This window comes from Silurus meridionalis, chromosome 19 (assembly GCF_014805685.1).
Source record: "Silurus meridionalis isolate SWU-2019-XX chromosome 19, ASM1480568v1, whole genome shotgun sequence".
Taxonomy (NCBI): domain Eukaryota; kingdom Metazoa; phylum Chordata; class Actinopteri; order Siluriformes; family Siluridae; genus Silurus; species Silurus meridionalis.
The window spans coordinates 8,298,648-8,311,876 of record NC_060902.1 but is presented as its reverse complement, the minus strand read 5'-3'; the positions used below and the strand labels follow the sequence as shown (position 1 = coordinate 8,311,876).

The 13,229-nt window shown below is 37.2% G+C and overlaps 1 protein-coding gene across 1 annotated transcript; it reads right to left on the bottom strand.

Moving 5' to 3' along the window:
• Positions 1-1,107: 1,107 nt before the first annotated feature.
• mmp19 (matrix metallopeptidase 19) lies at positions 1,108-11,541 on the bottom strand. Its single transcript, XM_046875211.1, has 9 exons — positions 11,261-11,541; positions 11,004-11,095; positions 10,390-10,523; positions 9,218-9,427; positions 7,244-7,489; positions 6,874-6,999; positions 6,613-6,777; positions 3,613-3,740; positions 1,108-2,425 (listed from the first exon to the last, which is right to left on the bottom strand). Exons 1-9 carry the CDS (start codon positions 11,354-11,356, stop codon positions 2,189-2,191), a joined length of 1,434 nt encoding a protein of 477 aa, XP_046731167.1. The 5' UTR covers positions 11,357-11,541; the 3' UTR covers positions 1,108-2,188.
• Between the last annotated feature and the right edge of the window lie 1,688 nt (positions 11,542-13,229).

Below are 13,229 nucleotides of genomic sequence, written 5' to 3'. Positions count from 1 at the left end.
TTAAGTTGTTTGTTGTAAGAGATGTGCTTCTGAGTCTCACGTTTGATGAAAGCAATGCTGAGAAAATTGATATTAAGTCGGATTTGGTTTCCCCTTAAAGGTTTATGTGCATAAAAATATGTATGAAATTAATCAATGTAAAAAGGAAAATATCCTAGGCAAAGCTTTACTGTGGGTTCGGGGTACGAGGTTCTAGCACTATGCAAAGGTCTGAAATCCTCATTTTATCTGCTGTTTCCCATTAGCCATTACAATGACCTCATTCTCTGACTGTGTGAGTGCATGTGTGCTGTCAAAATAAAAGTAATGACAATCATAACTGTACTGTAGTATAATACTGTAAAGTATGTAATGCAATAATGGTTTAAAAAATATAAAGCATACCAACTGTTATGTTTAATAAAAAAAAAACTAAACACCTTCAATTTAAATTTAAATAAATTAAAAGACAAACTACAATATCAATAATTCACTTTTTTAGATTTTTTCAGATTTTAACTAAAGTAAATTGATTCTTTATATACGTGTTGCTCAGGATGCATATTTAATTACATTGCAGTTGTATTAATCATGTTTTTTGCTTAATTTTTATTTTTGTGGGGTTTCATTTATTTATTTTTTTAATGAATTGGAAATAGAGATTAGAAACACATGCAATCTAATTAGAAACATCTCAGAATAAATTTATTTCCGCTTACAAATGTAAACATTTAAAAACATGGTCTGATATCAAATCTTACTTAACTGATTTATTACTGGAGAGAATTACTAGTTATAAAATTCCTGAAATAATAATAGTAATAATAAAAAAAATTACAAATATACAAAGCTTCAACAATTGAACTATCCAACTATATCCAACCCTCCAGTTTCTCTCTCTCTCTCTCTCTCTCTCTCTCGTTCATGAATGACATTTGTAATATTTTACTATTGTAGATATAGTTTTTTTATAGAGGCATCTCTGAAAAGGTTTGTGGCTCTGCTTCAAAATCAGTCAGAGCATTATAAAGTGACCTGCTTAGGACAAGATCAGAACATATCTGTAGTTTTATCACATGCAAAAAGTCTACATTTGTATAAGAAAATATAGGTCAAAGGTATAAACTCTGATGGCAAAACATTTTTTTATTTTTTAATTGTCTCCGCATAAAATATAGAAACAAAGCTTTGATAATGACCCATTTTGCTCCTGAGAATTGTGCAAGGCAGCAGTTGAGGTCTCAGTTTTGCAAACTTTACTGCTGATCAAAGTCTTTAATATATTGCTATTTGTCCATTTTGGCTGCAGCTGTTTTGTTATGTGATCATGTGAATGAAAAGTGTAGTACTCATATGTTTTCCCTCTGTCTCAGTGTTTTGACAGTACAATACAATCCCTGCAATTAGCAAAAGTGAAAGTTTAAACTGAGCAAATTGACCCGCAGAAACCGAAATGCCCATTAATAATTGCATTCTCCAAAACATAAAGCAGGAACACAAGGAGAGGAAATACATACATTCCTCTACTGTACATCCCCCACCAAACACCAAGCCTATGCATTATGTATTCTTATATACTGTTCTTTTGTGATAATAAAGAGCAATTGGTACATTTCCAAACGGGGAAAAAAGGGTAAAAAAAAAAAAAAAAAAAGAAAAATCTTAGCACCATTGTATGTAAAGCGCTATGAATAGACCATATTTGACAGACCTCAGCTCTTTAAACACTATTTCTCTTTATGAATAAATAAGAAACAAAAATGGCAATCAACTATGCACAAGTTCATTAAAGACAAATTTTGTGACTCCTGTTCTCCCTAATGATCTGTACAGCATTCACTACGACTCACCTGTAGACATGCCAATGACCTGTAACCCAGAAGCTTTTCTAGCACTAACACTTGTAGTGTGGTCACTATATTTACAACTGATTTTTGGAGAAAGCTGTTGTTTATTTCTATTTTTTGGGCCATGTTTTTATCAAAAGGACAAATTGCAATTTGTCCTGGAATCTGATCTACATGTTGAATTTTTAAAACACTATTATTAACTATAATATAGATTATAGATTACAATATAGTGAAGGAACGCACAGGAAAGTGAAGTAAATTACAACAGCATGGCTACACATCATACGTTTCAGTGTTCATGTCCCTGACTTCTCTGCAGTTTTAACATGGTGAAAGTTCTTTTTAGCGCTTCAGGAAACTCATTGGGTGCATCTCATCCACCGTTCTCGTTTACTGAGTGGGTAACCAGAATCCACCATCAGCTTCTCGTTCATGCGCCAATATTTATCACCCTTAAAGAAATACACCTTGCCGTTGGTCCATGTAAAGGCGGCGTCCAGGTTGGATGGAATGCCAGTAAAGAGGCGGGAAATGGGTTTGGGGTAAATGCTCAGGTCGTTGTACATCATTTCATCCCACTGCCAATACCCTGAACCCTGGAGGAAGAAGAGATACAGTAATAAGTACAGATATAAAATAACATTTACTACAAAATAATCTAATGCACTTGTTCCCAACCCAGGGGGTCATACCCCCCCACCCCACTAGGGGTCGCCCTCTAAACTTTCGGCTTCTCCCATCAGGGGTCGCCACAGCGGATCCTCCGCACGTTTTGATTTGGCACGTTTTACGCTGGATGCCCTTCCTAACGCAACCCTCCCCAATTTATCCGGGCTTGGGACCGGCACAGAGTGGCTGGGGATGGTTCCCTGACCGGGGATCGAACCCGGGTCACAGCGGTGAGAGCGCTGCATCTTAACCACTAGACCACCAGGGGACCTCTAATTTTTCTTTTATTAATTTATTTTATTTATAACAGCACAATAAATAATTATTGTTCTGTATGAAAATTATTTTTGTTTTAACTGATGTATGTTTTTAAAAATACAAAATAAAATACAATTATAGATGAATTCTCTGATTCTTCTTCTTCCTGCTGCTTCCATTAGGGGTCGCCACAGCAGATCACTCCCAGATCACTCCCAACGAAAACCTCAACGAAACCCCAACGAAAACCCCAACGAAAACCTCAACATCTTCAGCTCTGCTACCTCCAGCGCCACCTCCTGTCTTTTACTCAATGCCACTATCTCTAATCCACACATCACAAGTCTCAGCACAGTCCTAGAAACCAGTGGACCCCAACCCGCGGGCTGCGGACTGGCACCGGTCATGAGGGTTCATGAGGGTCGTTAAAAATGCTCAATGTTAAAAAAGACATTTAATAGTAAATGTAATAGACTAATTATGTCTACAATATTTTGCTAAATTTGCTAAAAAAAAGGAAATACTAAAAATGTACATCAATGAATTTCTAAGAAAAAGAATTTGATTTGTTTTGATTTTGTAAAAAAGTTAAAAACTGAGCACCGAAGGAAAATAATACAACTACTAGGTAAGGAGTTGTATTCAAATATTCATTTGAATGATTTATTTCAATATGACACAATTAGGAAAGTATTTTTTAAATTTAATGATGCAACAATGGCATAAAAAGCCTTTAGTGAATTATACAGACTATTACCTCTGTATAAATTAGACTTCTGCCCCCTTGTGGTCATGTGTTTTATTTAATCATATAAATCAGGTAGGAACTGATACAACCGCATTTGCTTTACATTACCTTAAAGAAGAAAATCTTTTTGTTCTTCTCAAAGTACAAGGCAGCATCAATGTTAGGTGGGATTCTAGTCAACTGTTTGGGGTAGCCGAAGTCGAGTCGGAAGTTTGTGTAGCGCCAAACTTTATCACCTGCAAAGAAGCAGAGATTAATAAAAAAAAATCTAAGGAACTGATATACAAATGCAATAAAGGTCTGGGTATACATGATGGATTAATCAAAACTATACCGAACCTATAGTACAATAGCAAAAAACCCAATTTATTATTTTTTTAAAACTAAGAGTGTTGCTGGTTGTATATTAAAATACATTATATCGACAAAGGTTTGACGCCTAGCCATACGATTGGTTTGTGCTTCTCAAACAACATAAAGCTAGGAGGACTAAGTGTCCTTGCAAACAACACAAGACAGTGTGGGAAAAATACACAAATAGCGCCGACCAGTAAACCTACTGTATACTCTGATTATACAGTAATGTGTGTGTGTATATATATATATATATATATATATATATATATATATATATATATATATATATATATATATATACGCGTCTGTCTATTTGTCTTTGTTTGTCTGGCTGACTGTCTTTCTACATAAAAAAAAAGATAAAACAGTGTCTTATTAAGGTGTTGGCCACCACAAGCTACATCAGCTTCAATGCACAGATTCTTATACATCAATCTATCTATTTGTGTCTATTTCTTTCTATGTGTTTGTCTGCATCATCATTTTTATATATCTATTTGTATGGTGGTTTATGTCTGTCTGCTTGTCTGTCTCCAGACTTTTTTGTTTGTTTGTTTGTTTGTTTATTTTTATTGTTGTTGTTATTTGCTTTGAGAATGTTGGTGGAGAAGTATAGAGAATGTCAGAAGGAGCTGCATTGTGTGTTTGTGGATTTAGAGAAAGTGTACGACAGGGTGGAGAGAGGAGTTGTGGTATTGTATGTGGAAGTCAGGTGTGTCAGAGAAGTATGTGAGGGTGGTGCAGGACATGTATGAGGACAGTGTGACCGCAGTGAAGTGTGCAGTAGGAACGACAGACTGGTTCAGGGTGGAGGTTGGACTGCATTAAGGATTGGCTCTGAGCCCTTTCCTGTTTGCAGTGGTGATGGACAGGTTGACAGTAGGGAGCAGGTTGAGAAGAGCCTGGAGAGGTGGAGATATGCGCTGGAGAGAAGGGGAATGAAAGTCAGTAGGAGTAAGACAGAGTACATGTGTGTGAATGAGAGGGAGGGCAGTGGAGGGGTGCGGTTGCAGGGAGAAGAGGTGGAGAAGGTGGAGGAGTTCAGGTACCTGGGGTCAACAGTGCAACGTAATTGAGAGTGTGTTAGAGAAGTGAAGAAAAGAGTGCAGGCAGGGTGGAGTGGGAGGAGAAGAGACATGGGGTATATCGGTAGAAAAATGCTATGGAGACGGCTGATCCGCTGTGGCGACCCCTAATGGGAGAAGCCTCTCTGAAGCAAATATTTTGTACATTTGTAATCCCACTGTAGAAAGCTCCCAGATATTGCATTATTTTGGAGTTAATCTGTTAGATATGTGTCCATTAGAGGTTCTTCATTTTTCCTGTATAAATATTTCTCTTACAAGAAATGAGACCTGGCACACAACAATCGTCCATCTCTGGCTAATTAGTCAGTCAGGGGAATCACACTTTCTGTACCGGCACCTCTCTGAGTCATTAGAGTTTAGTGAGTCACATCTGTTAGTCATTATTCTGTCTAAATAAAAATCATATAAACTGCCTTGTAAGAGTACGGGAACATAGCCTGGGCAAATTTCCCAGGGCTCGAAATTTCCCAGGGCTCCAAAATATTAACTATTTACAGCATCCTGTGTGATACGGCATCCTGAGTTAAGCTGATGGGAATAGTATTGTACATCTGTGTATAGTTTTGTAATGGGTAATTTCTTCAACAAAATAGCAAACATTTGTTTCTTGTTGAAAACGTATAAATGCCATATCATTAATATATCATGAGTATAAAAATTGGATAAATCATATGCTATGATTTCTACAGTTAAATCTCCACACAGATGAATCTCTGTAGGATGGTTTTGGAATAGAGTGTTAGACAGGGCTGTCATCAGAATACAGACTAAGTGAATATCTTTTGGAGGAACAGTGTTTATTGCTCTAGTGCAGTTACAAAGTCTATGCCAAAGTGCACTGAAGCTGTTCTGATGACTTAAGACAAAGTCTGTCCACTTTTCAGCCTCTCTGTCTCTCTTTAACTGCTGACACTATATTGTCATATGGCTTGTGGACACCAGACCATCACACCCATATGTAAGCCTTAGTAAGACTGTTGCCACATTGTTGTAGAATTCCTTCACTGAAACTATGAGACCCAAACCAGCATGAAAATTTACGTCACTTGGCAGACACCCTATTTAAGATTTAAGTTGATGGTTAAGGGCCTTGCTCAAGTCTCAGAAGACAATGTGTGTCTTAACCACTGAGCTACCACTATCCATGTGCACGAAGCGAACAACATGATGACATGGTTTGTTAAGGCTGAAGTGGAAGAACTCCATTGGCCTGCACAAAGCCTGGACCTCAACCCCAATGAGCACCTTCGGAATGAACCATTTATGCTGACCAACTAATGCTCCTGTGGCTACGTAAACGGTCACGCTCCAAAATCTCCTGGAACACCGTCTCAGTATAGAGAAGGTTACTACCACTTCCAAGAGGAAGACTACATCTAGAATGGGATGTTCAAAGAGCACATAGAGCGTGATGTTCAGGTATCCTCAAATAATCAAACTGGGCAAAAATAATGTTACTTTATGTATTTGTTTAATTCTTGCTCATTTTATGGCCAGTGATCTGTTGTTAAGATTCTTAAAAATTTTAAGATTTTGCATTTTGTATCATATGACAAAAGGTGTAGTGTTTTTGTCTGTCTGTCTGACTGTCTTTTTGTCAAGCTTGTGTTTGAATTATGCCATAACAATTGTGCTCTGTGGTAAAAACACAAGTATGTGCTACCTTTAAAGAAGTAAGTCTTGTTGGTTCTTGGTGAGTACACAGCAGCGTTCAGGTTCCCTGGCAGGCTTTTCCACAGCTGCTTGATCTTTATTGGAGCATTATGTCCCATCTCTGTGATTGTCCACATGTAATCCCCACTGAAAGCAAAGGTCTTTCGCCAAGGACCTGACCCAAACCGAGATAATATTTGACTCTTGATTAACCAGATTTCTGTTTTGCAAATTGAAAACTAACAGTTTAACTGAGGGTTCAGTTTCCTACCTAGCATAATGGCATCAAGTTTGGCATCACATGGATCAGGAACATCAACTCCTGGGACAGGTGATGTGGTTGTGGAATCTACGGCATGAACGCCCTCCTCTGTGGTGCTGCTCGAGATTCTTTTACCTGGATTGAGACAGTGGAATTCAGTCAGGTTTGCCTAAAACTTGCAAGATGATAAAGATGCCATACAAATGTCTAGGAATATTTTGGACCTTAAAAAGGTGTGATAAAATTGTGAAATTTCAAACGAGGTGTTTGAGTAACTGTTTTGTTGCTGTTTACTTGAGACGACTATGTGTCTGAGTGCCTCAATATAGTACATTTGCATTTATATGCAAATGTACTAAACCTTAAACATCAACCTTACCATATAATGCCTGGATGCCTCTGATGTCATCAGGGTGCAGTCTGAAATTTATTTTATAGCCAGAGTAATATGAAGCCATGAGTGCATCACTGTACTGAGAGTGACCCAAGCCAAGCGCATGTCCAATCTCATGAGCTGCCACAATTCGCAGGTTAGAACCATAGTATTTGCCTTCGGTCCAGAACTCATCCTCGTCAAAATGTATGATCCCTGAAGGAGGAGCTTCAGCATGAGCAAGTACATTACCTACAGACAGGATGAGATTAAGATGATTAACCTCAAATTCTATTTAGTTCAGAACAATGTTGTCAGACTGTGCAGTTTCATTACATTTTGATAATGTGGTTATATAGGATAGAAAATAGCTACGCATATCAGGTATACTGTAGGTTTACTGCTTTAATACTGTATGTCAACTGAGTCAAAGGAGGATGGGTTCCACTTTTAAATCTTGAGATGGTTGTGGCCTTAAACAAGTGACCTTTCGCCCCTCAGGTAGGTTAATAGTACCCCTGTAGGAAATGACTTTGCTCCGTTATACCTCATCCTTTAATAGAGATTATCAGAGGTTAGCCACTGGCACTAGCTTACTGTCTGAGCTCATGGTTTAAGAAACATCGGTTTTGTGGAAAGCAGCTAACTCCGGTGCTTATGCATTTTTCCAACCGAGACGTCTGACCGACTTTGAAATAATATAGTGTTACTTCTCTAAATCCTTGGTCAAATGGTTTTGTAAAATAAACCCATTTTAGAGACTTTTAAAACAACACCCTGTACCATTAAATAGTTTTATTCCCCTTCTAGTGTGACATTTTTATGCAATCCCTAAAAAGAAGAGTTATATAAGGTCCTCCAATAACATATGTAAGCAAAATTTCTGAATGTCTACACCTTTGCCATTATATACAGAACAAATCTGGAAATGTTTAAAATATAACATAAATGCTCATTGGAAAATAAAGTAAAATAGTGACATAAAATATATACAATAATTCCCATTCAACAAATATAGCAAATTAGCCAAACCATGTTTGGTGTCTGAGGTTTGCTAATGTAGATTAAAGGTAAGGGAAGCCGCATGTAAAACTGAGTGTACAGCAGGTCAGTATCATAATGACTTATTCTGCTTTTTTATTAAAGAATAAAATGCAAAATGTATTACTGAGTCAAACTGTATATTTTAAAACAAGTGTAAAGTATACCAATTTAAATTAAGGTTTAAGGGTGTAAACAATTTAAAAATTCGTTTAATACACAGTGTAAACTGTAAATAAATGTTTCAAATTTTAATCGCAGTATAACAAAGAAAACATACAAATGTTTAAACTGAGAAAATTTACTTTTTTAATTTATCAACAGTCAACATTCTGTATACCTCTGGGAACTGAGGAAACGAGTTGGTGGAGTTGCGGGAGAGGAATGTTTCCCCATTTGTGTCTAATACAGGATTCCAACTGTTTACCCATCCTAAGTCTTTCTTTGTCATATTTTTGGTTTAATGATTGGTGGTTAATAGGTAAAAAGTTCAGCACCCAGACTCTCCTACTGTGAAGCCATGCTTTTGTAATAGATGCAGTCTAGCACTGTCTTGCTAAAAATATGCAAGGCCTTTTTTTTTTTTTATCAGAGATGCGGGTTTTGAACTGAATGCTGATAACAAGCCAGATGGTCCCTCTCCTCTATACTCTGAAAGATGATTTCCATAAAGAATTTAAGAATTTGATTTGTTGTTGGCATTTATCACAGAGTACAAATTTGCAAATTAGTCCTGTTTCTTATTAGTAACACTTACATTTCCAGCCATTGATGCGCCATTCCAAATTTTCTTTTTAGATGTGTTGCAGGCATAAAATTTGAAATTCTTTCTTAAAATTGTACATTCTTTAGTTAAAATTTTTTTTTTTGATATGTTACATTTTGGCCAAATTGTTTTGTAAGTATGATGTATATATTTGGTTACATTGTGAGACATACCTGGTCCGTCAAAAGGGGATAGGCAGCCATCCCTGGCATGAAATGAGATCCTGATATCTGCACGGCCATATTCAATCTCCTTGAAGCTTAATGGAGTGATTTCACTCCAGTATTTAAAAGCCAGTCTAATGGCCCTCTGTGTTGCCGCCTTCCCCAGATCAGGTGTGTAGTTATAGATACGAAATGTCAGATTCCTTTTTCTCCAAATACCTAAAAAATAAAAACATGACAAACCAAAACTGTGAAAAACCTCCTAAAACAATGTGTTCTCTTTTTGTAAATGCGTTTTTACAGTGCGCAGCTTTGAGAATGCCAACAGGTACAAATAAAAAGGCTCACACTTTTCCACGAGTCATTTCCTGGAATCTAGCACAGGAATCTACAAGATAACATTCCACTAGTTGAGAGTGAATCTTGCTTTGAGCAACACCAAGCAAAAAATAAATAAATAAACATTTATAATTAAGCAACAACTTAAATTTTGCATTCTCATTATATTATATAAATATTATTTTCTCTACTATATTAAAGTCTAGAGATTATCAAAGACACTACTTATTTAGAGCAGAAAATGTTTAATTTGCACCCTTAAACTTTCTTTCGGCTTCTTCCGTTAGGGGTCGCCACAGCGGATCCCCCGCACGTTTTGATTTGGCATATGTTTTTACGCTGGATGCCCTTCCTAACACAACCCTCCCCAATTTATCCGGGCTTGGGACCGGCACTGAGAGTGGCTGGGGATGGTTCCCTGACCGGGAATCGAACCCGGGTCACATCGGTGAGAGCGCTGCATCTTAACCACTAGACCACCAGGGGACCTTTTTGTTTTGCACCCTTAATTACTGCAAAAAAAAAAAAAAAGCTATTAACCTAACTCACATGAATGCCATTTCTATCTCAAAGTAAAAGTAAAATACAAAGTAGTCTATTAACATTAATGTGATGTTTCTACAGGAAAAAAATTAGTGGCTTTCATGATTCTCGTCACATTACCTAATTGAGTATAACAAATATTTCGTATTGCATCACACCCTTTAATGAAAATGTTCAGGATTCGGGGTTAAAAAGGCATTTTATATGGAAATGGTTAGTGTTCTTTGTTTTGTGAAAATGTTATAAATGTTATGAAGTCAATCAACAATCCACAGAAACTTACGGAAGATAACACTTACCACCAAAACGCCTATATTTATTGGATTTTTGATTAAAAGGATCCTCAACCCCACAGCGTGGTTGCTTCATTTTCAGCACTGTAGCTGTATCAACTTTTCCAGTTACTGGCAAACCTGACACTCTCTGAAAAAGCCTGGCAAAAGAAGTGGCAATAATATTTAGATAATTACCAACACCTGATTCAATAAAAACTAATTTTATGATTAATATATATCTTTATATCTTAAAATGCTGGGACATGCATCAGAGTGGCAGCTCAGTGGTTAAGGTGTTAGTCAGCTGGTTAAGTGGTTAAGGGCTTCTAATCAGAAGGTCATACTGCTTGCAGGAGTGTAGGAGTTCAACTCCTTTCACTAATAAGCTGCCACTGTTGGGCCCCTGAGCAAGGCCCTAAACCCTCACTTTGCTCAGTTGTTTGACTATAATTGGTAAGGGTATCTGCCAAATGCCATGAATGTAAATTATCTGTTTAAATACTATAATAATATTGTTGTCAAGTTTTTTCCCCAATAATTAATTCATTATTGATTGTTAGTCTTTTTGATGTCCCAATGTTAATTACGGTTATAGTATTTATGTTTACTGGGAAATTCAAGCATTTTTGTTGTGTTACCTCAGGGCTTCTCTAATAGCCTCGTCGCTTACATCAGCCTGTGATTCCTTGTCGAGTGGAGTGTCGAGGTAGCCAAACCGCCTCAGGTAAGTCTGGATTGCACATACACACATGAGAGAGAACCTTGTCCTTGTGAGAGATACCCTTCTAAGCATAATTGCTTGCACAACTCATCTACCAATACTGCAAACACTCTAACAATCATGTAAGGCAGTAATGATATCCAAAACATTACACCTCAAAAGTTATTCTCTCACCATTGCCTCATCAAATTCCATCCGTCTCTGCAGTACTGAAGAGGACACCGCATAGAAGACTGTAAAAAGCAATACTGGTAAAAGCACGTTTTTCATTTTTTCAATAATCCAACGTTGGACAAATACTCCAGTGTTTTTTGGGTAGACAGAAGAGCCAGTGAGAATGTGCAGCCTAAAGAAGTGAACGGTTCTTCCAGCGGTTTATATGTTAAAGAGCACAGTGAGTCATCCACAATCTGCTGAGCTGCAGTGATGCATTTCCTATGACTACAAGCGATTATGCACAAGAAATGAACAGCTGCAAAATGTTACACACTCCTTGGTACACTCCTCCACATGCCGCCTCGCCAGTTGGAGAGAGCAGAAACATAAAGCTGGTTTTGCACTGATTTACGCAAATGGTCCATTTCTCTTTGATGGAAACTTTCGTAAATGAGTTCCAGGAAACCTGAGCCAATGTTTTTATCTGGCAGAGAAAAGGCAGGAAGACTACAGAGCCAGGGAGCTCTGAGAGAGAGATTTACTAGCGCTTGTGTCCACGTGTTACGACTCACAGAAACGTGGAATGGTTGTCTGTTCCTTGTTGCCAACTGAAAAAAGCTTATTTCCACACATTAAGCTCAGTCCACTGTGACTTCAGCTAAAGTAGCTGCATTCGCATTGCTTGTTTGATTTGGTCTTTAAGGCTGTAATTTCCATGAAGCACAGCTCCAGCCTCCACCATGGATCTCGACAAGAAAACCCATACTTAAACAAACGGAACTACCCAAGCGTCATTACTAAATAGGTTCCATATGTGACTTGTGCTATTATTTAAACCTCTTCTGTATGTTCAGACCAGACTTGCAGAATAGCCACAGTGAAGCCATAGCTGGGTTCAATCCACCTGTTCAACCACCCAAAAAAATCTGCATTACTGCTCCAACAGAGAATAAACAGAAGCTTCTAGTCTTCTGATTTTAGCTTATACAATTTCTTCTTCTCTGCTAGACTCTTTGTTCCCTGTATCCCAAAACTATTTCTTTAGGTTTCATGCAGTGCATGTTTTACTGATTTTTCTGCATATATAGACTGGACTGACCTCATTAACAAGCTATGTTCAAGTGGGTTTGTGTATGCTAGATGCAGGTCAACACTAAAACGTACAGTGGAACTAGATGAGCAGAATCTGAACATTTATTCATATTATTCATATATTATTATTACTTATTCAACTTCATATATGGTATTATAACCTTACATAAAACTATAACTATAAACATTTACTATTTTTTAGATTTAGATTTAATTTTCAGCAGAAGATCCAAATTTTATTAAGCAAAAAGGAAGTGTCCTTAACCCTACACCCATTTCTATCACAATGCTGTTACACTGGAGACTAGTAGTCCATTATATCTTTCAAACTGTGCATTGGCTGACCTACTGTATATATATATATATATATATATATATATATATATATATATATATATATATATATATATATAAAGTATATCTTTTCTCATCTCTATTAAGCTGTTTCTGTGTATTCTCCTTCCTCTTCCCCAGGGTTCTGCAGTTGATCTACAAAAAGCTGGAAGTGAGCCCAGGCAGGTTTGTGAGCCAACTGCCTCTAGATGGAGGTGAATCAACTGCTCTGGGTCTCTGTATGCTATCGCCCTCCTTAAACTTGGCAGCAAAATACAGAAGTACAAGTCAGTATTCAAGGATATATGTGTTGATGGAATATACTCTTGGAATATACAGCCTCAGATCATCGTTTATAAAAAATCTGGTGATTAGTCTTCATGTATTTCTGTAATTGCAAGATGGAAGTAATAGAGGTCACGCAGCAGTATTGTACTTGCACACAATCCAAATGGGGAGGTCTGTTTCTGTGTGGTCTGCCACAGGGAGAATGCTTTTTCTAATTTGTACAATGCTTCATATCAACAGGCTGTGTTTTCTTACAACCAACTTATCACTGTTT